Below are 26,842 nucleotides of genomic sequence, written 5' to 3'. Positions count from 1 at the left end.
TTCTGAATGAATCTTTGAATTGCGTCTCTGTTCCCCAAAGCTGTTTGGGGAGACACAGTCTCAACTTATGTTAAGTTCCATTATACTGTCTGACTCATTTTGTCCTCGGAAGTGACAATTTCCATAGTGTTTGGAATATCAGTCACAGTTGGATAAAATTGGATTGGATTGTATTAATATCTCCAATAACTCCATTTTTGGGTATTGAAGAGGCATCCATTGAACTGTCCTGTTTCTTGAGATCTTCCTTCCTGTTGAAGATTTTATTACATTGTTGGCATTACACCCGTAAAGCTAAATGTGAAATATTTATATGTCACTCCAGGGATTGGTGATGTTTAAACCTTGCTGCACATAAGACCCATCAGTGTTCATTTTGATGTGTTGTGGGTGTGATGCAAAAGGGGCATCTCACGGTTTCTGATGTGATCATTCAAGTACAAAACTAGAAATTGCTGTCAGGATAATGTGACTGGGTGGGACATCATGCTACATGTCTGCAACATGATGCCCCAGTGCTAGACATCACTATATACTGACACATTGCAAACATGTATGACTGAAAAATTGTTAAAATTATGTTCAAATCCAAATCACAGCACATCATTATAAGACAGCAAATCATGTAAAAATATTTCTTTTGACCATTTTAAAGACTGTTTTGGTATTTGTTATCAATCAATATAAATTTTTGAGCAAAAAATATTTAAATGTCTTTTCTTCTTCAAGCTCTTTCACTTTTTACTTGTTTGTCTGGAGACAGAAGTCACTTCTTCCATTTTACTGACTCTAGTTTGAGCCCTGCACACACTTAAAGTTTAAAATTAAACATGTTAAAAGAAAGGGAACACCTTGACACATAGAACAAGGAATGGTTTCTTCAAAATCCATTGAGGACTTCTTTAAGATATTTAAGCTTGTCAGCGTTCAGGGTAGGTGACTTATCCCATACAAATTCATATTCATGAGATTTGGCAATGTCATACAAGATATTAAATATTTTATAAAAGATTGAAATCATCAGTAATGCCAATTAAAGAAAGACTAAAAGCATGGAAGAAAGACTAAAATCAGTTTTCAAGAATAAACTTAATCAAATGATAACACACATTTGCATAACTTTGTATGAAGAGTTTTAATAACATAAATAAAAGGAATTTTAATTTTTTAGTTTAACTTGAAATCATACACATATGTCACTGAACATGTTTAAAGTGTTGCAGCTAAAGTAAATTTGTGCAAAGGAGGAACTTTAATTTTTAAAAAACTAAATTTACACATAATTCCCCATTCATTTTTCTCTTGTTATGCCTTTTAAATTTCAGAAATATGTTTCAAGATGTGGGTATTTACCCAAAATACTTGTATTGAAACTAAAAGTAATAACTTTATTTTACTTAATTTAAAATATGTTTCAGATCATTTCAAAGTTGTTTTCCTCATTTGTGATGTTATCAAATTTAGGACATGATAACAACTTTTCCATATGTTACTGTTGCCCTATTTTGACCACATTTTCCTTTGTTTTATACATATTATGTGCCTTCTATCAATATATATTACATAAACTTTGAACTTGAGTGTCACTCTAATGTTTTCTTTAGTAAATTCAGTTTCATGAATCAGACTTGCACCAAGATTAATCTGCACTATAATGTTGGTAGATTTGAGAGTGCTAACATTTCAACATACATGTACTGTTATTAGTTATTTTAAAGTGTGCCAGTTCTGTATGAGACCTATATACAAACATAAGTGTCCACAAAATATGATTTGTTTAGTGCTGCAAATGATGACCACAAAAAGAAATGCTTTCACGCTATCTGTTCATGTTTTGTGCTGTGTGGAAACTTGTTCCATTGCAATATGCTGGTGAAGACAATTTTTTCAGTTTACTGTTATTTCTTCCTGTCTGAATCAGACTTGGAATTTTTGTTCCAGATCAACAACAAATAACTAGGGATACTTTTTTCCAGGTCATAACTAATTCATTGGACAAATAAAGCAGGACAGCAGAAGTGTTCATATGTATTATTATGAGATCTTGATGGCTTTAGTGAAACATTCTTATATGGAATACTGTTATCTCAAAAACTGTTTTGACATTTTCTTGATGGGTTTTCCTTCTTATGTGGTGATAATTGTATTATGCTTGTAGTTTAGGTCATGTCATTTATGTGTTGCTCATTGACATTAGTCTGCAGTATGCTTTTGTTGGGGAATGTTTATAGAGATCATCATGAACATGAAAATATGAGTGATCCGGAAAAAATAGCTATATTATTTTTTTATTGCTTTAAATGGAATAAAAATCTAAATGTGAATGTTTAGTTAGGAAACAGTTTATTTAGTTGCACTATCTTCTTTTCTACAGTCAAGTAACAACATCCCATCACTGCTGGGAAAGGCCTGTATTGCTTTTAACAAGAAGGACTACAGAGGTGCCCTGGCATACTACAAGAAGGCCCTGAGGACAAACCCTAATTGCCCTGCCTCTGTAAGACTGGGCATGGGGCACTGTTTTGTCAAACTGGGCAAACCAGATAAAGCCAGGTTTGTATTCGTATTTTCATGTGAATACTTTTAGATATATTTTGACAGTACTATTTCACAGAGTCCATGCTATGGGGTGATTCAGGTAAAAATATTCACCCCATTGCTTGTCATTTTGTGCAAATTTGCAAAGAAAACAAAATTGACTTCTCCATTTCTTGAGTTAATGTCATGATAACCACCAACAGGCCATTGGTTGCTTTTGTATTCTGAGCACAGTATCAACTTGTCCTTTTTCTAACAATGTAAATTAGTTCAAAGATACCATATATACTCGTGTATAAGCCACCCGCCCCAACTGAATAGGTATAAACAATAAAATGTGCATGACATGTGTATAAGCTGACCCATAACTCCAAGACATCACAAGATGCACACGGTAAATTCTAAATGCATTTATTTAGGCAAACTTATATTAACAAAACTTACATGTATACTACTTACCTTAGGCATGGCATGTATGATTATTAAAAAGAAATGGTATAAACTTGTTTGAAAAGTAATTTATTTAATTTTCTGTTTGTTAATGTTTCTGCCTAATTTAGATTTGTGTATAATTTGAACGATGTCAAGAATTGAGCAATTGCGAGTTGCTGTAAATTATCTCTCCCTTTTGACTCAATTATTGTTTATTTATGCATTATTGCATTGGATATTTTATATCAGTGCACCAGTAATTACGTTTTTATTTTACCTTGAAATTGTAAATAAAAATTTGATTCCAATATGACAACACAATGAACAACAATACAGTTTGATTCAGTGCTCGCAATTAGGCTACTGAACATTACATAATGGTGCCACCACATGTACTTTGTAAGTTTGAACATGCGCTGAATGAAGTACATCCCTTGGAGTCAAATCTTGGGCACCACTGTACTAAACTTTAATATCTCCAAAATACAATAATGAAGTTTCAGAAATAATCCTTTGAAAATTATGCTAATATCGTAAAAGCTGGGTTATAGATTGCTTTGATGTAAGCGCCTTTACACCATACCTGTCAGCTCTCATTCTGGGAGAAAGAAAAAACACCTCCTGAATTTTTGGATCACTCCACACCTACCTCCTAATTTCATAATATCTCCCAATTTTGGCAGAGAGCTCCCATTTACTACATTTAATTTATGTCTTCGGTTTTCATTTCTCTTAAAAAAGAAAAGTCCTATATAAATAGACATATCATATGCAATGCAATCCATGGAAGCCATGTTCTGTTGTATCACCTATGAATATTGTCGTGAATGCTGTAGCTCCATTCCCAACAAAGAAACATACATGAGTGAGCACCTGGCATTTTTATACCATATATACAAACATTAATTACCATCATTAAATTAAAAGAAGGAATGAAAATACATAACATGCAGCATATGTGTCCTCAAAAAAAGTAATTCAGAATGCATATGTTTTACAGTAAATAATACTAAATGCCTTACAAGTTGACAATTTGAGAATAAGGTCGGATATACAATGAGGGGAAAATAGTTGCCACATGTACGGTACCAGGAGGCTGCCTATTTAGGTACCTTTAATTCAACAAAATTGGTAATCTTTTATTTGCCAATCAAATGCTGATTCTTGCGTAACACACAGTAGTGTAGAGCATGGTTTTGACAAGGGCCAGTCATTTTCACAAGATGCGTCGATAAGATTAACTTTTGATTAGTCCCACTGACTTTCTTGTTTGTTTATTTAAGACTAACCTTTAGCTATTGTGCAGTTTGGCCACAGCTGACCAGAATATGAAAATAGGGCATGTCCTGGGTGAAATTGTGCATTCTTTCCAGAAGATGGATCAGTATTTAGTGAAAACAAGACTTTAAAAATGCCACAATAAACCTCCCCATTTTATGTCTCAATCTCTCTGTTTTTTTTATTTAGTCTCCCTACATGGCTTTTGAAAAGTTTGCAGGTGTGCCTTACACCCCATTTTACAAAACTATGGTAATCATGCTAATATTATGGAATGAAAGGCAATTACACATCAATGTCAACAGAAAGACTTAATGATTGAAGTTCCATGTGTTTGTAGCTCAAGCAGATTATGACTTTGTTGAGATTTATTGACTGATTTAAGTAAATGACTTTATTTTGTGTTTCATCCTGTAATGGTTGAGAGAAATAATTGAACTTCAATATCAGTTACCTACCAGTGCTAAAAAAAATCCAATAGCCCGATATCCGGGGTCCCTCTAATTTTATATCAGACCCATCCTGTATTCTAAGTGTGGTGCCCATTGTGCTTGTAGGAAAAAAATCTAATTTACCTTAGAAAACTTTGATCACGCTGATGAAATATGTAAATATATTTTCAAGATGTTGACATACCTCTCATACCTGTCATAACATGGCGCAGTCTAAATCAGATCACCACTGTCCTATGTGAACGTGAGATCTGATTTGAATCAAAATGAAGCATGGTGTGTCATGCTAAAAATATGATTTTGAAACCCCTGATACGGTTTTGTTTCGAGAAAACTCAATTTTCAATAATTTTCAAAAATAGAAAAAATAATACACCACTTTCAGTATATGCCCGTTACATGTAGCATGTATAAATGGTGACCAGTCATGATTGGAGCTGATGTAAGAATATCCCTTGGGCAGTTTAAATAGCAGCAGTTAAAGGCAAAGATTTCAGGTATAAACCACTATTTTACATATTACTTAATGGGCTGACAATAGCTAGTGAGATGTGTTTGTAAGCTGCAGTGGGTGAGCCCATTGTGATAATTTGCATTGGTTGGATCAGGAAATGAAACAATCCATTATAGATAAATCAGAGAGATGCTAGATATATGTACAAGAAGTTTTTACATATCATTGCCTTGAATAAGAATGCTTAAGCCATATGTATTATAATTTTGAGAAGTTTGTGGACAGTGGCAATGTTTCTTGGAAGTAGGATGATACTGCATATATAAAATGCAAAGCATGATCATTTCATTTGTTGGAATAGTGTTCAATTCATTAAAGCTGATTTAGGAAACAAGTAGCTACCAGCCAAACCCAACAAAAATAAATTTCAAAACTCCTGGTTGATGGGATTTTACTTTGTAAGCACGCCAGGAAGAAAAAAAGATAAGGATGGGGGTGTATATTACCATTTACTCATATATGGCAGATTGATTTCATCTAGTCACCTTGGTAGTGTGGACTACAAAAGCTGGGTGGGTGCGTGTGCATGTGTTGATGGTTGGGTCACATCTGGTCTATTGCTTATAGACTTGTCTACTGATTCTCTGCTGTTAACAACTTCATTTTTGGAACCGTTAAAAAAAATGCACATTTTGGTATTAAAGTATTAATTAATAGAGATGAATTTAGATTATAAAGATACACATGTATTGGTTTTCTTTCAGTATTCTTTCAGTATGCATTGGATTTCTTCCATGATATTAATAAGTGAAATTGATTCAGCATTGGCAAATTGACACTGCTGTTTTAACTGGCTGATGAAAAAGTCATTTGATCTTCAATTTTGGCAGCAAAATCTTTTCATGCCATCAGTGGAAAAATTTTGTGCCTGTCATTTTTTGTTGGTTTTGGGAGAAAATGATATTTTTATTTATTACTTAAATGTGTTAATTGGGAAAGGAACCTCTAATTTCCAGAATTGAATTATCTTTTTTTGTCTTTAAATGTGTAGTTTATAGTGACCATGAAATCCATATATCCCATGAATGCTAGTGAATTCACATGGTAACCCAAATTAATATCCCATGAATACTAATGAATTTACAAGAAAAATAAAAAAGCATCCCACGATTACTTGTGAATTCACAAGGTAATCAAAATTAGTATCCTATGAATACTAGTGAATTCACAAGGTAACCCACATTAGTATCCCATGAATAGTACTGATTTCACAAGGTAACCCAAATTAATATCCCATGAATACTAATGAATTTACAAGAAAAATAAAATAGCCTCCCATGATTACTTGTGAATTCACAATGCAATCGAAATTAGTATCCTATGAATACTAGTGAATTCACAAGGTAACCCACATTAATATCCCATGAATACTAGTGAATTCACAAGGTAACCCAAATTAGTATCCCATGAATACTAGTGAATTCACAAGGTAACACAAATTAGGATTCTATGAATACTTGTGAATTCACAAGGTAAACCAAATTAGTATCCCGTGAATACTAGTGAATTCACAAGGTAACCCAAATTAGGATCCCATGAATAATAGTGAATTCACAAGGTAACCCAAATTAGGATCCTATGAATACTAGTGAATTCACAAGGTAACCCTAATTAGTATCCCATGAATACTTGTGAATTCACAAGGTAAACCAACTTAGTATTCCATGAATACTAGTGAATTCACAAGGTAACACAAATTAGGATCCCATGAATAATAGTGAATTCACAAGGCAACCCAAATTAGTATCCCATGAATACTAGTGAATTCACAAGGTAACCCAAATTAGGATCCCATGAATAATAGTGAATTCACAAGGCAACCCAAATTAGGATCCTATGAATACTGGTGAATTCACAAGGTAACCCTAATTAGTATCCCATGAATACTTGTGAATTCACAAGGTAAACCAAATTAGTATCCCATGAATACTAGTGAATTCACAAGGTAATAGAAATTAGGATCTCATGAATACTAGTGAATTCACAAGGTAACACAAATTAGGATTCTGTGAATACTTGTGAATTCACAAGGTAAACCAAATTAGTATCCCGTGAATACTAGTGAATTCACAAGGTAACCCAAATTAGGATCCCATGAATAATAGTGAATTCACAAGGTAACCCAAATTAGGATCCTATGAATACTAGTGAATTCACAAGGTAACCCTAATTAGTATCCCATGAATACTTGTGAATTCACAAGGTAAACCAACTTAGTATCCCATGAATACTAGTGAATTCACAAGGTAACACAAATTAGGATCCCATGAATAATAGTGAATTCACAAGGCAACCCAAATTAGTATCCCATGAATACTAGTGAATTCACAAGGTAACCCAAATTAGGATCCCATGAATAATAGTGAATTCACAAGGCAACCCAAATTAGGATCCTATGAATACTGGTGAATTCACAAGGTAACCCTAATTAGTATCCCATGAATACTTGTGAATTCACAAGGTAAACCAAATTAGTATCCCATGAATACTAGTGAATTCACAAGGTAACCCAAATTAGGATCCCATGCATAATAGTGAATTCACAAGGTAACCCAAATTAGGATCCTATGAATACTAGTGAATTCACAAGGTAATAGAAATTAGGATCTCATGAATACTAGTGATTTCACAAGGTAACCCAAATTAGTATCCCATGAATACTAGTGATTTCACAAGGTAACCCAAATTAGTATCCTATGAATACCAGTGATTTCACATGGTAACCCTAATCCATGTATTCCATGAATACTAGTGAATTTACACAGTAACCCAAATTAATATCACATGGATATTAGTGAATTCACAAGAAAAAGAAAAAAAAATCTCATAAATACTAGTGAATTCACAAGGTAACCACAATTAGTATCCCATGGGTCTTTACTTTTTAAACGGTCATGGTTACAGACATTTAAATAAAAGTCAGCAGTTTTGTTTCTGGCTTTGAGATAATCATCCATAGCAGTTTTAATGTGTTTTTTTTTATACAATTATTCATAGCAGTGTCTGCCTCTGTTTTTGTGATACAGTCATTCATAAGAGTGTATATATCTCTGTTTTTGTGGTACACTCATTTATAGCAGTTTTATTTAAGACAATCTACACGTCCTGCAGACTCCCCAAAGCAATAATGTTCACAAAGGATTAAATCAAGGTCATTAGTGTTTATATCTGCTTTTGCAATACTGTCATTCACAGCAGTGTTGAAACATATTTTGCATGGTTGCTGAGCACATTCTGCAGGTGGTCACTCAACAGTGTTTTAATGAAAACATTGTTCAAGATGGGTTTTACTGTACATGAATTGGCATTAAGACAGATTATTGACTTCTTTCTTAAGGTTAAGTTAATGGTAAGAATTTAAAATGGCTTTTGATGCATAAACAATACATTTTCAAGTTTGAATTTAGGCCAGTTTATCACTTTAATGCTTACTGATATGCCCATATTTGGAATAGGGATGGACAGCTACCTCACTTTTGCAAAAGTTTTGGATGCAACACTAACATGCTCAGGTGAATAGAGTGTTATAAATAGCAAGCATTTTATTTTGCCTGTCAGTAGTTTGAAAAGAAAGTGTACCTGGTCAGCGTTTTTTTTGTCATTGCATTTGTGAAGTATTATTAAATTTGGTTTTGGTTTTATTGTCAGTCTGTGCATGATTAGTACATAAGAACAAAAATAGACACTACCTGTCACATTACATGTTGTAGTGATTGCATCAGCAGCATGTCACCCTTACTTTGGGTTTACATAAGTTAGCCTTCCATTGGACTTGCACATCTCACCCTTACTATGGGTTTACATATGTTTGCCTTCCATTGGACTTGCACATGTCACCCTTACTTTGGGTTTACAATAGTTAGCCTTCCATTGGACTTGCACATCTCACCCTTACTTTGGGTTTACATATGTTTGCCTTCCATTGGACTTGCACATGTCACCCTTACTATGGGTTTACATATGTTTGCCTTCCATTGGACTTAAACATGTCACCCTTACTATGGGTTTACATAAGTTAGCCTTCCATTGGACTTGCACATCTCACCCTTACTATGGGTTTACATATGTTTGCCTTCCATTGGACTTGCACATGTCACCCTTACTATGGGTTTACATAAGTTAGCCTTCCATTGGACTTGCACATCTCACCCTTACTATGGGTTTACATATGTTTGCCTTCCATTGGACTTGTACATGTCACCCTTACTATGGGTTTACGTATGTTTGCCTTCCATTGGACTTGCACATGTCACCCTTACTTTGGATTTACAGTAGTTAGCCTTCCATTGGACTTGCACATCTCACCCTTACTTTGGGTTTACATAAGTTAGCCTTCCATTGGACTTGCACATGTCACCCTTACTATGGGTTTACATAAGTTAGCCTTCCATTGGACTTGCACATGTCACCCTTACTTTGGGTTTACATATGTTTGCCTTCCATTGGACTTGCACATGTCACCCTTACTTTGGGTTTACATATGTTTGCCTTCCATTGGACTTGCACATGTCACCCTTGCTATGGGTTTACATAAGTTAGCCTTCCATTGAACTTGCACATCTTACCCTTACTATGGGTTTACATATGTTTGCCTTCCATTGGACTTGCACATGTCACCCTTACTATGGGTTTACATAAGTTAGCCTTCCATTGGACTTGCACATGTCACCCTTACTATGGGTTTACGTATGTTTGCCTTCCATTGGACTTGCACATGTCACCCTTACTTTGGGTTTACAATAGTTAGCCTTCCATTGGACTTGCACACGTCACCCTTACTATGGGTTTACATATGTTTGCCTTCCATTGGACTTGCACATGTCACCCTTGCTATGGGTTTACATAAGTTAGCCTTCCATTGGACTTGCACATGTCACCCTTACTATGGGTTTACATAAGTTAGCCTTCCATTGGACTTGCACATCTCACCCTTACTTTGGGTTTACATATGTTTGCCTTCCATTGGACTTGCACATGTCACCCTTACTTTGGGTTTACATATGTTTGCCTTCCATTGGACTTAAACATGTCACCCTTACTATGGGTTTACATAAGTTAGCCTTCCATTGGACTTGCACATCTCAACCTTACTATGGGTTTACATATGTTTGCCTTCCATTGGACTTGCACATGTCACCCTTACTATGGGTTTACGTATGTTTGCCTTCCATTGGACTTGCACATGTCACCCTTACTTTGGGTTTACAATAGTTAGCCTTCCATTGGACTTGCGCATCTCACCCTTACTTTGGGTTTACATAAATTAGTCTTCCATTGGACTTGCACATGTTACCCTTACTTTGGGTTTACATATGTTAGCCTTCCATTGGACTTGCACATGTCACCCTTACTTTGAGTTTACAATAGTTAGCCTTCCATTGGACTTGCACATGTCACCTTTCACCTTTACTTTGGGTTTACAATAGTTAGCCTTCTATTGGACTTACACATGTCACCCTTACTTTGGGTTTACATATGTTAGCTTTCCATTGGACTTGCACATGTCACCCTCACTTTGGGTTTAAACACATCAGTCTTCTGTTGCATTTACACTTTAACCTTCGTTTGGGTTTACACACACGTTATCCTTCATTTGAGTTAACACAGTTTAACAAATCAAGAAAAATTCAGAGGAAGCATCATCATTAAAAAAGAGATATGGTTGGATTTTTTCTGTTTTTTTTTTCAGAGATAACGCATTGAAAAAAATGACATATTTGTTGATGGAAATGGCCAAATCAATTTAGCAGTTAACTAAAAACTGGTAAATACAGTCGTACCCATTTATGTCGACATCCTCTGGCCCGAGGAAATATTGTTGACGTAGGCGGATGTCAAGATAAGTGTTGGGGGGATCTGAAAAAAGATACAAGTTAAATTCGTCAGTATGGGGTGACCTGTTGTCAGTGAGTAGCATTTACACTTTGAGAAAACAAACAAAGGAAATTTTGAGTACATGAAGACAAAACCAGTGTGAAATACACTTGTATGTTGACAAATTACATTTTGGTTACCTTTGTGTAATAAAATCCACAATAAAATATTGCATTAGTCACATCCTGATATGAAAAATATTCACTGTGATATTCAATGTCGACATTAGCACATGGTTGCATAGTTGATACTTACATGCTTCAAGAACATGTACTTAAATTGGCCTAGATTTTGGTCAGTCTGTTCCCATCTTATTGAGGCTACCAAGAGGATGGGGCTATTCATGGGAAATGAAAACCTGTCAACAAGTTGGTTTAAACAGTACATGTATTTAGTTACGGAAGTCATCATGAAAAGTACATTAAAGTGAAAAAGAGATATGCGGCTGATATGATTAATGCAGGCATAATATTGTATACACTGACACATGCTAAATAAAGTTAAAAAGGAAACTGTCACAGCACAATAAACTTGTTTTAATCACCAGTCACTTTGGAAAATGCATGAATCAATCAGATTTCATTGCTTTTATTTAAGTCACTGCAAGAAGCCAACTTTATCGGACCAAACAAAAGCTTGATTTTTTATCCGACCTCGACATTAAAGCCTGGCGGCAAGATCAACTAATTGTTTAATAAACTACAGGTTGGAACTGGACGCTTGCCAACATAAATGATTAGGCGGGAAAATTAAAGCCTGTCGGCAAGATTAACTAATTGTTGAACAAAGTATGGGTTGGAACTGGCAGCTTGTCAACATAAATGATTAGAAAACAAAAGGATTTGTTTAAGCTGGGACCAAGGGCTTCTGTCGACATGTATGTTTATTTTTTATCTTGACGTCGACATAAGCATGACAATTTTGGTAGTAATAATAGACCAAGGGACCGGGACTTTGCTTTTTTATTGAAATAGGCGGCTTGTCGACATAAGTGATGTCAATATAAGTGGGTAGGACTGTACTATAATCGGTTTGGCAGAGTCACAAGTAACTGACAACAGGCAAATACTATACACCACTCCCTTGATAACTCGCAAAACCACTTATAACGGGGGTTCAGGCTTGGATCCCATTTTTTTAAACCAGAAAATACCCCAAAAATTGATCCCTATTTGTTGGACTTGAAGAAAATCTTGATCAAAATTAGTAACGGAAGCTTTGATATATCACTCGTTTTATCGTCAAAAACAGTAGATAGGACCTGGAAATTTTAATCAGCACTATGAAATATCAAATTTAAAAATAGGTCATACAATTTTTTACATTTTCTTTCCAAACGACATTCCTAGTACACTGCAATTAACAATATATAAGGAAATTTCAATCAATGAAAATGTCACTCATGCCGAGTGGAGGCAGTACTATAATAAATAAAATACAAATTAAATAAATTTTTTATAAATTGAAATTTCTATTCTAGTTCTATATTTTAGTTGCTTTTAAGTGTATTGGTCATAAATGCAATGTGTTCTCTTGTAATTAAACGTAAAATGCGTCATCTACCGTAACAGCTATGTCCACGAGCATTTCTCTGAGAACCTAATTAAGTCCTGACCGTGTTTGATAACTGACTTGCTTAAGTATATGTTGTATTGTTGCATTGAATTAAAAGCTATCCTCCTTTGTATATTATCACATTAATTATGTCTTTTGAATCAAATAAAATAGGTGGAATAAAAGAAAAGTTAAAAGGCACGAAAATCCCACAAACTCAAAATCTAGTGGCCCCGGTCATATGTCGGATGAAGTCACTTGATTTGATCAGTCGAACACTTATAAATGTTATTGTGTAAATTAACTAACTCTTTCATAACTGTGATCAAAGAAAACAAGGCAGCCATGCGAAATGAATACTTAGTAAAATAAAGACCTTGGTTTTACAGATACGGACCATTGTGGACAAGCAAGTTTCAGAGAATTCTTGAAATGGCACTTAAAGATATCCTCAAGGATGATATGAAGTTTCTTTATTAATTCCAATTAATTAATTCCTATCATTATTGTACTAATTGAGCAATACAAAAATTGGGTTTCAATGTAGACAATTGTCTCACGAAATAAATGTCGCATGCTTTATAAGAAAAGGAATCTTGTTTGGTGGTGTATCAACAGTTAGTCTAGTTCTCTGCTCTGTGCACTCCTGATTTGGCAAGATAATATTAAACACCACTACGGGAGCCAGACTCACCAAGAAAAGAAAAAGCAGTGATGTAATAATACACAGATTTTGTTTTTTGTGTACACATGATGGTTGTTGAAACCAGTTGGAACGATCATTCGTACGTTGAACATTTTGAAAATGAATGTTATTTAAACAGAATAACGAACAACTTCATTAGAAAAAGTGCATTATTAAAAATTATCATCCATGTGATTGTAAAATGTCAATGAACAGCCCAGTTCCCTAATGCCACTCCCCCCTCAATCAACGGTTTTCTTGATGTCAAAGCGATCTTTTTATCAATTTTTGGAGGTCCCTCGGTAACTCGCGCCTTGCTTATAGTGTGGTCTATATTTGTGGACCCCATTGTACGCGAGTTATCGAGGAAGATGTGTACTATCAATTTTAGAAGAGCACAAACTCAGTTAATTAATTTCTGTACATTCCTCTAGAGATGAGAAAACATGCTGTAAACAAAGAGTGAAAATAAAATAGTTTTTGTATTGTTGAATTTTCATTTATTACCCTGTTTTTACAATCTTTTCTAAATAATGTGTTTTGTTGCATCATACACCTCTCTGTTGATAATTTGTCTGGATAACTCATAAAACCTCTTATAACATGGGATAAGGCTCCCATGTTTTCCTCATGAAAATACTAAAAGAATTGGCTCCTATTTGTTGAACATAACGAAAATTGGAATAAGGTCAACACATTTCATTTGACAAATTCAACATGGTATTGATTTTTGCTCTTGTGCTGTCATCACAAAAATTTTACAATAGCCCCTGTGTTCTGAAAGTGTGAACAACCCTGGTGCTCTGATTACTCTGAGTTCCAGTAGAAATTTTGCAAGATTCTAAAAATTGCATTTATGGTGTCTCTTCAATTTTAAAATGCCTTCTTTAGATCACAAGTGTTGCAGGGAAAGTCTGAGTATATTATTTCTCTCAAGATAAGACCAGGAAGCCAGCTGAATGGTTCTTGATACAGTATTTTTTCATAAGATTAAGGGGCCAGCCTAACAGCTCTGAGGACATTATTTATCCCAAGATCAGACCAGTGAGCCAGCCTTTAAGCCCTGAGTACATTATTTTTCCCAAGATCAGACCAGTGAGCCAGCCTTTCAGCCCTGAGTACATTATTTTTCCCAAGATAAGATTAGGGAGCCAACCTTGAGTGCATTATTTCTCCCAAGATAAGACCAGGGAGCCAGCCTTTCCACCTTGAGCACATTATATCTCCCAAGGTTTGACCAGGGAGCCAGCCTTACAGCCTAGAGTACATTATTTCTCCCAGGGTAAGACCTTTCAGCCTTGACTACATTATTTCATCCAAGATATGACCAGGGAGCCAGACTTTCAGCCCAAGAAGACATTATTTCTCCCAAGATAAGATGAGGGAGCCAGCCTTACAGCCTTGAGTACATTATTTCTCTCAAGACCAGGGATTGAACCTTACATTCTTGAGTGTATTATTTCTCCGAAGATAATACCAGGGAGCCAGCCTTATAGTCTTGAATACATTATTTCTACTGTGATTAAAGTGGGTTGCCAACCCCGAGTACAGTTTTCTCCCATGAAAAGACCAGCAAACCAGCTGAATGGTTCTGAGTACAGTACAGGTAAAACCGTTATAAAGCAGTTCGTTATAATGCGATTCTGCTTATAGTGTGGTGGCAGTATGGCTCCCATTTTTGAATTTAGGGTGGTCTATCTTTTTAAACATCCATAATACATGCTCTCAGAAAAGTGATTATTCAATTCCCTAGTATATTTTTAATCCCAGTACTGCATTTAATGTTGCCTTAACTTCACCATGCACCATTTTGCCATATTGGCATGTATACAGTTTAAAACTGAAGTATATTTGATGCCTGATGAAACCAGGTGACAAAACAAATGATATATGATCAAGAGGTTAGTTAAAACTGATGACATTGAAATTTCAATGCAAATTTTATACGTGGAAGTTTTCGAAACATTTGTTAACGTGATCCTGCTTATATCACGACTTTATTCTTTGAACCCCGAGCATCACATTTTAACGAGTTTTACCTGTAATTCTTTTCATGATATTTCTTTCATGATAAGACCAATAGAATAGTCAACAGCCTTGAGTACCTTATTTCTCCCATGGTAAGACCAGAGTACCAGCCTAATACATTTCTCACAGTTTGCATATTTGTGTCTTGCAATGCTTATACTTGGTATTTTTTTAATAATATATCTCACACAAGTAAGTCATATTTTTAAATATTAGTTCATTATTTCAGGATGGCATTTGAGCGGGCCTTACAACTAGACTCTCAGTGTGTGGGGGCCTTAGTAGGCCTTGCCATTCTTGAACTGAACACTAAAACTCAGGATTCAATTAAGAATGGAGTGCAGCTCCTGTCCAAAGCCTACACTATTGACTCTGGCAACCCCATGGTTCTCAACCATTTGGCTAATCATTTCTTCTACAAAAAGGTAGGTAGTTTAAGGATTTAAAGGCAACTTGTGTAAAGTATATGTAAGTTCAGTTTAAAAATAAGTGCTAACTCCGGAACTGTTGAGGTACAAAATATAAATAAAAACTAATTATTGTCAGGGCTAGAAAAAAACAGGCCAGGCACTGAATTAGCTTTTAAGTATTCATGACCACTATGCAAGCAAATAAGATTTCTCTAACTGAAGATTTGTTAGAAATGAAAGTGGAGCAAGAGAAAGGTAGAAAAATGGGTGGAGTATACTTCTTTGGAGCGAGCTATGGCAGAAAAGGCACAAGAAGTGAAGTTTTCATAATAATCATAATCTTCGTCACAAAAATGGAAGAAGTTACTGACAACTGTAGAGGAAGACAACTACTGTCCATCTTCCTTTATAGGCAAGTAAATGACCGTCATAACTAATGCTAGTCCATTCCAGAGTTTTTCTATTGTCTTTCTGGGATGGATTTCAAGGTAGTGGATGGGTAGTGGAAAAATTGGTATTTCCAGAATACAGTAAGTAAAGTTGGGTCAGGTTTGATGGATTTTTTCCAACTAAAACTTTTATATGGTAACAGTGTTTTGTAACAGTTATCTTGCAGTCTTGCAGTGTTAGATACCATGAGTGAAAATGTTGTAGTATCCTCTTAGCAACAATGAAATGTGTAATTGACTCTATTTTGTTCATCTTTCAAGTTTTATATCTGAAAACATACAATGGTACAAATTATTATTTTACAGTTATGATGTTTTTATTGGTAATTGGAAATGCAGAGTTAATTTTCCACTCAAGTTAAACTTTTTTCTAAAGTAAACTTTTTTCTTCAGGATTATCAAAAGGTTCAGCACCTGGCCTTGCATGCATTTCATAACACAGAGAATGAAGCCATGAGGGCGGAAAGCTGTTACCAGCTTGCCAGAGCCTTCCATGTTCAAGTGAGTCTTTTCTTTCATTTTTCTTTTTTCCTTCTGTCTTTTTTTCCTTTGCTGGATTAAAAAAATATTTTTTCCAATATGATTTTTTAAAAAAACAATGTAAAGTTTTTAAAAGTCCAAGGTGAAATGTACTGCAATGGTATGAAATTGAAAAGGTAAATAAATGCGAAACTAATTACATGTACTTTTTCAGTCTTCCTAGTCATGGCTTTGGTTTTAGTAATGAGGATAACTCGTTGAAAGACAGCATTTCCTGCTGCAAGTACAGGCTTTGACTTTCATTTTGATGGTTCTATGTAAATTTTTAGTATGTTTTATTTATTTGGGAGAATACTGTGATAACCGTTGTCTATGTTGATTGATTCATCTGTTTGTAACCACTTCCCCATAACCGCTGCATTGAAATTTGCAAAATTTGCTGCATAGGCTGCCCATGTAACTATTTGTTAAAGGTACATGACATTTTACCCTTCTAGAATCAAAGGTCAATATACACAAATTCATTTACAGTGACGCTATTTTTTAAAACACTTTTCAAAACTGAGCACACACATTTGTAGAAGGAGGCACATGTTATATGTAACTGATCTGGGCTTATGACCATTTGGTCATGATCAAAGAGTGGGCATGGTATAGAGAAGGATGAAACAGTGTAAAGTATGGGTATTTCTCCATTGAATACAGTCCCCAATCCAATTAACATTACGATATAAGTCTGTAACCTCCACAATCCAGCCCTACATAATGGCAGATTTTTTTTTGTTGTCTCTTCATCTAGACAAAGGCAAATACATCATGCCCATTACCCCATCTTGTCTTGCCACCATTAGGTGACTCCAGTTTTTAAACCTTGCTTCTCTAGAGAACATCATATGGAATAAGCCTCCCATCAAGTCCAAGTCTTTGTGTGTAAAATCTGCACACAGAACAAATCTCTATTGGCCAAACAAGGTCTCCAATGTGAACCTATATGAAAAGATGGGATCTAACAACGTTTCCAAGGAGATCAAGATGCACAGGATTAAATGGCTCATAAATGGTTACCAAAAGTAGCCCTCAGATGGACACTATCTGGCAAATGTAAATGTGGACATCCAAAGATAATTTGGTGAAGGACAGTGATGACTGAGCTGGAAGAGCTGGAAGACTTTCCTGGGGTGATGCACAAGCCAATGCTCAAGACCGACCTAGATTTCAAAAGATAGTTGCAGCCTTATTTCACAGATGGGATGAAAAGGACTAGCTAACTTTGTGTGAAATTCCAGCCAACCATTAAACAATTTGGATTTATTGGGATTAATATTGATTGATAAACAGGTTGTATACATTAGTTTTTGGTATATATTTTTTTTAATGTATTACTTTATTAGACTTGGCTATTTTAGACTGCATTGTACAACATGATGTCATTGATGCATGTTGGGTTTGTACACTCAGTGAATTATTAACAAACTGATGTGTTAGTTTATCTGTTTCTGTTATTTTATCATTTCAGAAACTTGTCTTCTGAATGTAGTAAATGCAAGAAATACAAAGCAGTTGAAGAGACACATGAGTTCTGCCTTAAATGTACCTAATGTACCTTTTCTTGTGCAATTTTTGGTCCATGCTGCAAAACTCAGCAAAAGACAAAGAGAAAAGGGGGAAAATTATGTTAGGCCTGTATAGATGTACAAAGTATTCATCTGAATACGGAATCAGTTGTGAGGCTTTTGAGAATGCTACCAGGGCACCCCACCCCCACCCCCTGGCTGTAAAATATGATGGACAATGCATTACACCACTATGACATCAGCAGATTTGGGGGAGATAAATGCAGATTAACTGCAGTCACAGTTGAATATGCCAGCCTTTTAGCAACATATGCATTGGCTGGTGCAGGAGACTGCAATACAGTTCCAGTCTTCAGGCCAAATTTTTCCTATCTTTTCCTGACAGAGACAAGTTGTATATAAGGGGGGTTTGTTCCCTCAATTTTAGGCAGTCCAGTGGGAGCCATACAGGCTATCCCTTTAGCCCAACATGGACTAGATTAAAAGGAACTTGGGGATAGATCAAACTATTTAGAGAGACACACACATGCACACATTCACTTGTGAAATATAGATACTTATTGGCAAAATAACGTTAATATTTTTTTCATTCCTATATTTTAACATGTGAAAAATATATTTTTATATTTTCACATGTGAAAGTATAAGATTTCCCTTTATGTCATGTGGTGCTTGATTGTGTGTGACTGTAAAAGTTGTACCGCAGCAACAAAAATGAGTTCTTTTTTAGCTAGGACAAATGAATAGAAACTGTTTAACATTTGAAATATGGTAATTAATCTTTGTTAAAGAAATTTGACCAGATGCCATCTGTGTATCTCTGAAATTATTTCCCCATACTTCCTTGACAACAACAGTAAACCAGCTGTGATGCATTGCTGCATTGGTTTGCATTGTTTACAGACAGGGTCAGATAGTTTACAAAATTACACAAATTTAATTTACTGCGATAGTTTAGGTCAACCTAATCCTACCACTTTCTAAAGTCACATATTGATATGAACAGGCTATGAAAGTGAGTTTAATCTTGTACAGTTTCCATCCTAGAGCAAGTTGTGTATATAATAAAGAAAATTTTCTTCTCTTTCATCAATATTGGATATATTTCGTCTTGTGGTACCAAAAACTATTTATTTTAATATGTGGCTTTGCGATTCATTAAAATATCATTTTTTGGGGGGTACCACATGATGAATATAAGGATGGGAATGGTAGTAGAAGATCCATTCATGCTTCTGGCACAATTGGTACTGAGGCCAACCAGACCAGGTTCCACATGCCAGACAACTCTCCTGGCTAACCAGCTGCCTTCCCAGGTGCGACAAAATTGCCTGGCAGTGCTGGCTTTCCCTATTTTCACTGCTTACACACAGGTTGTTAGCAATGGTTTTTTTAGGGCTGATGGCATTGCATCATCTTTACACCTCAGGATATGGTTTATCCCTGATGGAATCAGTTGAGGACCAAGATTATTCACACACTGAGTGCGAAGATACCTCTAAGCAACAGCCCTACTCCAATCTGACCCTGGAGAGACATGATTTTTCTCTGTTTTAAAGTAGAATTCTGCTTTTCTCTTGACTTGAACCAAATTTTTCTTGATATAATCCATTTTTATATCATCTCCGATCCAGGTTTTTAAAAATGGTCTTTCCGGTCCCATTCTACAACAACCCTTGTAAATTATTCGTTCCATATATTTGTTAACACTCAACTCTCATAAAGAGTATTCTGATTGGTCAAAAGTTTAAATTCATCCAATGAATCTTCGTGTAATGGAAACTCATGGTAATGAAAAGAAGAAGCATTCTTGCAAAACATGGCATTCCGAGTTGTTGAGAGAGACCATGACACAAAAAGTTTAGATCAAGGTTTAAAAAAACGTATGGAAATGGGAATGGCTGGAGAGAAAAGTCAATGGAAATTTAGTTGGTCAGTTTATAAGAAAACTGATTGCTAGAGGACTGCCATTTTGTGACCTCTGCAAGAAAGATCTGACTTACAGTAATCACAGTTGGAAGAGTTTGGAACAGAACCTACAAAAGAAGCTGCATACATAAAAATTGAAGCTCAGAAGGCATCTGAGAAAAGTGCAGTTAATTACTATAAGAAGAAAGATTTCTTGCATGGTTGAACAGATGTAGCACTCTGTCAGAATATGCACACTGCATGTCACCAATACAAGCACCAGTTTGAAAGGATAAAGGCTCTTATTGAGAAGGAAAAGAAATGATTGCACATTGAGGCAAAATAGTGTTGACAAAAAGAAATCTTTGCCAAAGCCGCAAAAAGAGCTTGACTGGCATGTCAACAGTTTGTGTCCATTGAAGAAAAAAGACAAGTGAATGTATGGGATTATTTGTTTATAGTTGATGTACTTGGGTGTTTGTTTTACAGATTTGTTGCGAATAGAGAGAAGTATAACATATTTGCTGTAATTGACAAATTATTGTGACTTAATTACGATGTGAACACTGACATGCACTTGAAATAACTTCAGCATCAATAGTATTGAAGAACAAATTTGTATGACTAAATGTTATGAAATTATTGAAGTCAAGTTGAACATTTTTGGTAAGTTTTTTAGTTTTTCAGATGATTATTTTGCTTTATTTTATGATCATAATTGCACCATGAGCAGTTTTTTATGAGTGTAAAATGCATCCTGGACCCTCAGATCAGGGGCACTGCCTCTCAAGATCCCATTAGGGGAAGACCCCCAAACCCCTCTTAAAATATTTTCAGCTTTCCTTATGGAAGACCAAAAATCATGTTTGAGCTTAGTTTTAAAGCTGCCATTGAGATGTATCAGCTGTTGCCTGCTTTGAAATGTCCTCCACCTCTACCACCTTGCATGACAATAAATTTAAAACATTGTTTGGCACTGACGATGAGGAAGAGTCCTCTTCTGGCTTTCCCAGTCAGCAAAACTCCATTAGATTAACAATAGGCTGTCAGAATTTGTGATCTGGGGAATGCTTATGCTTTTTTTTTGGAAGCCAGATACTAGTGAAGTTTTTGACATACTGGTACAGGCGAAATTCCACCGCCTACCATACTGAACTTGTCATATCATAGCTGGCTTGAAACCATGTTGCCACATCACTGATGCTGGATCTGGCCACACTGGTGATTTTTTGACTGGCGGAAAAATTGGCCAACCAAGATGTCTGGTAGTTGATGACTTTAATTCCTCTGGTCGTCAATATAGCAGCTCATTATAGAGTGGCTAAGGTTTCCTCTGACAATCTTGATAGGCCATGATGTGTTTATGCACCACATCAATAAAGTTGCATCATGACAGGCAAGTCTAGCAAATGGAATCTTTTATGCTCCAAGGGTCATTCAGATCTCAACCTTATGCCAGTAGACAACAACTGAGGCAATCTTAAGGGATGGTAAGAAACCAAGTTTGCCAAGCCTCTTGCTTTACAACAGTAACCTAACATTCCCACTATTATAGACAGCCTACTGGTGGGTGTCAGACTTGTACAGTCCCAATCACATTGGATCAGTCTATTTCAGCAAAACAGATTGGTAATCCAAGTCATTTCATGTTTTGTTTACCTAACCACCTCAAGTTTGTTATCTCTTCTAATGTATCTGCCATCAGATCAAGAGAAGGACCATATTCTTCAGCAGGAGATACAGTTGTTCATCAACAGATGGGTGGTGGAGATTGTATGAAACCAGTGATCTATGGGATTCTGTTCAATTGCTCATTGACAAACAGGTGGTGGAGATTGTATGAAATCAACGATCTCTAGGATTCTGTTAAGTTGCTTATTGACAAACAGGTGGTGGAGATTGTATGAAAGCAATGATCTGAGATTCTATTCAGAGCTGATCATTATCAAAAAGGGCAATGGCAAATTTAGTCCAATCATTGACCTAAGTCATCTCATTGAATTTATTTTTCTGCCAAAGTTAGAAGAGATAGTATTTTGTATCTTGGCATCCGTCTGTCTACGGGAGACGATAGCGTAGCTCCAAAGTAAGCTTTTGTTTATCCTTCTTTCTAGCTCTCTTTTCAGCTTGTTTTATTTTTCTGTCTTCCTCTGCATTTTGAACTCCCTGCCTGACAGCTAGACACCAGCTGGAACGGTTGTTTGCACAGCTCTCCCAGTCGTTGACATTGATGTTTGCCGTCTTCATATCCATCTTGCAAACATCTTTGTAGCGCAGATGTGGTCATCCAGTTGGTCGTGCACGTTCTGCTAACTCCCCATATAACAGGTCCTTGGGAATGCGGCCTGGGTCCATTCTCTTGACATGGCCAAGCCAGTGAAGGCGCCTCTCACTCAGAATGAAGAACATGCTGTTCATGTTGGTGCGTTCTAAAACCTTTGTGTTGGGTACTTTGTCCTGCCACTGGATGTGCAGAATGCGCCGCAGACACCTCAGGTGGAAGCTGTTGAGTTTCCTCTCATGTCTTGCAAAGGTGGTCCATGTTTCGCTGCTGTAGAGAAGTGAGCTGAGCATGCAGGCTTGGTAGACACGCAGTTTGGTCTTCTCCATGAGGTTGGGGTTGTTCCAGACCCTCTGGTTAAGTCTGGCCATCACTGCTGCTGCCTTGGCAATCCTGCTGTTCACCTCAGAATCAATGGAGAGTGAGCAGGAGATGTTGGACCCAAGGTATGTGAAGTTCTCAACAACTTCCAAGTTGTACCCATCGATGGTGACAGATGGAGGGGAGTCTGCATCCTGCGCCTTGACGTTCATTTTCTTCAAAGTGATGGTCAGTCCAAATTCCTTACAAGCGTGGGAGAGGTGGCATACCAGCTGCTGAAGTCCATCTTCCATGTGTGATGTCAAGGCTGCATCGTCGGCGAAGAGCAATTCACGGATGAGTACCTCTGTGACTTTAGTCTTAGCACGGAAATGGGCGATGTTGAACAGCTTGCCGTCAGCCCTGGTATGGATGTACACTCCCTCGCTGCAGTCCTTGAATGCGTACCAGAGAAGTATGGAGAAGAAGATGGCAAAGAGCGTCAGCGCATGGACACAGCCTTGTTTGACTCCGCTGATGACTGGGAAGGCTTCCGATGTTGCGCCATTGAAGCACACTGTGCTGTGCATGTTCTCGTGGAACAACATGAGGACAGCAAGCAGACGCGGGGGGCAGCCGATCTTCTGTAGGATCTGAAGAGTCCACTCTGACTAACCAGGTCAAATGCCTTCATCAGGTCTATGAAGGCAATGTAGAGGGGCATCTGCTGCTCGCGACATTTCTCCTGCAGCTGACGTAGTGAGAAGATCATGTCTACAGTTGACCTGCTGGCTCAAAATCCACACTGGGACTCTGGGTAGACGTGGGAGGCTAGGATCTGCAAGTGCGCCAAGGCAACATGGGTGAAAGCCTTTCAGATGATGCTGAGGAGGGAGATGCCCCAGTAGTTGTTGCAGTCACTACGGTCTCCTTTGTTTTTTTACAAAGTGATGATGTTGGCGTCATGCATGTCCTGTCGGATGTATCCCTGTTCCCAGCAGAGGCAGAGGAGTATGTGTAGGGGCTGGAGCAGTGCTGGTTTTCCGCTTTTGAGGACTTCAGGGGGAGTGCCATTGCTTCCAGGAGCCTTCCCACAGGCAAGGCAATTGATGGCTTTTCTGAGCTCTTCCAGGGTGGGCTGTGTATCTAGCTCCTCCATGACAGGTAGGTCTGGAATGGCATCCAGGGCAGTGTCAGTGACATTGTTTTGGGTTGTATATAGCTCAAGATAGTGCTCAACCCATCGCTGCAGTTGTTTCCCCTGGTCTGTGATGACTTCGCCTGTCTTGGACTTGAGGGGGGTGGTCTTGTAGCTGGGGGGGGGGGCCTGTTGCCTTCTTTATATCCTCGTACATGCCTCTTGCATCCCCAGTGTTGGCAGCTGTTTGCATACTGTTGCAAAGGTTCAGCCAGTAGGTGTTGGCACAGCGGCGGGCAGTCTTCTGGGCGTTGTTCCTTGCAGTCCTGAGGGCTTGTAGTGTTCTGGGGCTAGGTGTAGCCTTGTATGCCAGGAGGGCTTTCCTCTTTGCCTCAGTCACGGGCTCCATCTCCTCCCAGCATGCCTCATACCAGTCGACATTCTTTCGCTCCCTCTTCCCGTAAGCTGTAAGGGCTGAATTGTACACAGAGTCACGGATATGGGACCACTTTGAGTCAATGGTGTCATCAGGTGTCACTCTGGTGAGGGCTTCCTGCAGTTTGCTGATGAACTGCTGTATTTTCTCAGGGTTGCTTGCACAGCAGGTGTTGATGTGTGGGTGACCCTTCTTCTTGGTGTGGTGCAGCTTCTTGGGTAATATTCACACCTTGCTGGCCACGAGGGAATGGTCCGTGTCGCAGTCGGCACTGTGGTAGCTGCGGGTGAGGAGGACACTGGCCAGTTCTGCACGCCTGGTGATGATAAGGTCTAGCTGGTGCCAGTGACGTGAACATGGGTGTCTCAATGACACCTGGTCAATCTCCTTGCATTTGAAGAAAGTGTTGGTCACACATAGGCTGTGGGAGCAGCACATCTCCAGCAGTCGTTTACCATTCTCGTTGATCTTGCCTCTTCCGTAAAAGCCGAGACAGGTGGACCAGGCCTCATGGTCAGCTCCCACTCTAGCATTGAAGTCTCCTAGTAAGTAAAGGTCTTCATTATTGGGGATACTGGATATTGCCTGATACAGAGCCTCATAAAACTTGTCTTTCTCCTCGTGGGTGGAGCAGAGGGTTGAGGCATACACGCTGAAGATGTTGACCGGGCCTAAGGATGTTGACAGCTGGAGGGCAAGGATTCTCTCAGTACCTGATGACGGAGGTTCAGTGAAGGCGATTAGTGTGTTCTTTATGGCAAAGCCTACACCATGCTGCTTAGGTTCATCCGAGGGCTTCCCCTGCCAAAAGAATGTGTAATTGGCTTCCCTGATGGTGCCGCTGTCAGCCAGTCGGGTCTCCTGGAGGCAGGCAATGTCATTGTTCAGTCGGGAGAGTTCTCTGTCAATGACGGCAGTCTTCCATGCATCGTTAATCTGCTGTAGGCCAGCAGTCAATCCAGGACACATGGTCCTGATGTTCCAGGTTGCAAAACAAAGAGTTGGAGTCTTCTTATTTCTTCTTTTAGTCTTTCCTGGTGCAGAGTTTTGTGGCCCACTTGTCGAGATGGTTCTCTAAGCTCCACACACCCAGTGAAGCAGGCAGGCCATGGTGGGCAGCACATTACTGACTGGGGGCTGCCCAGCTTGAGGTGAGCAGTAGCTGTCCAGTGAAACCTGGTGATCTCCCCCACCGTCAGAAGTAACCCCTGGCGCCAAGCTCTACACCAATCTAGCTTTGACTTAGAACCGGTAAACTGCTACTTCTCGTATTGTGCCGACACCGTACGACGATGCTGGAGTGACCTTTCCATTGGACCTGTGAAGCCTGGACAGGGTAGTATGGAAAATCAGCTGTTGTCCATGCAGCAGATCCCCCCTCTCCACGCAGCTGGTGGGCCCAAGGGAACAATGAATGCCGATACAGCTTGGCACCAACAGCGTCACAGGAGTTGCCGAAATGACATTGAAGTCAATGTCAGACCGTGTTAGGGACTCTGTCTCCTGATTTTCTGTCGGGGTTTACTTCCTTAGCCTTTCCCATGAGTGGGTATAGCCACAAGGCAGTAGAGGTTTGGAATTGGAGTTTTCCTTCTCCTAGATGAGCTACCATCCAAGGTTTACGAGTTCCATCTACCCGAAGCAACTGCTTTTAAGGTGCCAGTGGCCCGCCTTCACCCCTTCTCCTGTTAGTGGAAAACGTGGTCTGCCGGACATGAAATCTAAGCCACTCGCGAAGGCCAGGAGCTGGATTTTAGTTGACAGAGGCAGTCAGAGACGCAAGTCATATAGGGCATTTCTGGAGGATTGGGGTGCTTGTCTCCCACTTCCACCCAGGGCATGTCAACCTTAGACCCCTAGAAGAGATAGTGAGGTCTATACAACTCTCCATCCACTGGGATGAGTATACAATTAATCTTTATCTCACAGATGCCATCTTTCATGTCCCTATCACCAGGCATCATGAAAGTTTCTTCTGTTGCTTATGATGACAAAGTTTACCATTTTGAGTCGCTCCATTTAGTCTACCTATAAGCTTCTTTGTCTTTACAAAAAGTATAGATTGTGTCGTCACCCTATTCCAGTTGACATCTTCTATAGCAATGGTGGCATGTTTAGATAATCTCCTCCAAAAACATGGTTTGAGCTTTCTTCTCAGTGGCAGAAAGAATCTTCTATCCCTTTTGAATGTCTTTGTTTTCTAGTGAACTGTGAAAAATCTGATCCCTTTACACATCCAGTGGTTCACTTGGGTACAGAGTTTATCACCAATCAGTCTAGTGTGTCTCCCTCATGTCTGCAACAGGATTTAGATTTCAGCAAGAGAGTTCTTGCAGCTCCTCAGGTTACTCAGTGTGGCAGCAGATCTCATCCCACAGGGCCACCTTTATATGCACCTGTTACAAATGGCTTTGCTGTCTCATTGGCCCCCCATTTTCAGTCCACTAGCTCAAAAGCTCAGTATTTCAAATGAGGTATGGTCATTCTTGAGTCCGTTGCACAAACCATGAT

The 26,842-nt window shown here is 38.1% G+C and overlaps 1 protein-coding gene across 1 annotated transcript in view; it reads left to right on the top strand.

Annotated features, from left to right (window-relative positions):
- Positions 1 to 26,842, top strand: part of LOC149787829 (RNA polymerase-associated protein CTR9 homolog) — a 197,953-nt gene that overhangs the window by 19,505 nt on the left and 151,606 nt on the right. Inside the window, exons 5-7 of the mRNA XM_089974051.1 lie at positions 2,375 to 2,553; positions 15,585 to 15,780; positions 16,608 to 16,715. Of these exons, the coding sequence (XP_089830177.1) occupies positions 2,375 to 2,553; positions 15,585 to 15,780; positions 16,608 to 16,715 (483 nt within the window). The remainder of the gene's footprint in view (positions 1 to 2,374; positions 2,554 to 15,584; positions 15,781 to 16,607; positions 16,716 to 26,842) is intronic.

The sequence above is a fragment of the Sinohyriopsis cumingii genome, chromosome 11 (assembly GCF_028554795.1).
Source record: "Sinohyriopsis cumingii isolate HCF-2022 chromosome 11, ASM2855479v2, whole genome shotgun sequence".
NCBI classification, from domain to species: domain Eukaryota; kingdom Metazoa; phylum Mollusca; class Bivalvia; order Unionida; family Unionidae; genus Sinohyriopsis; species Sinohyriopsis cumingii.
The sequence above is the reverse complement of the archived record's forward strand: the minus strand, read 5'-3'. Positions and strand labels throughout refer to the sequence as shown.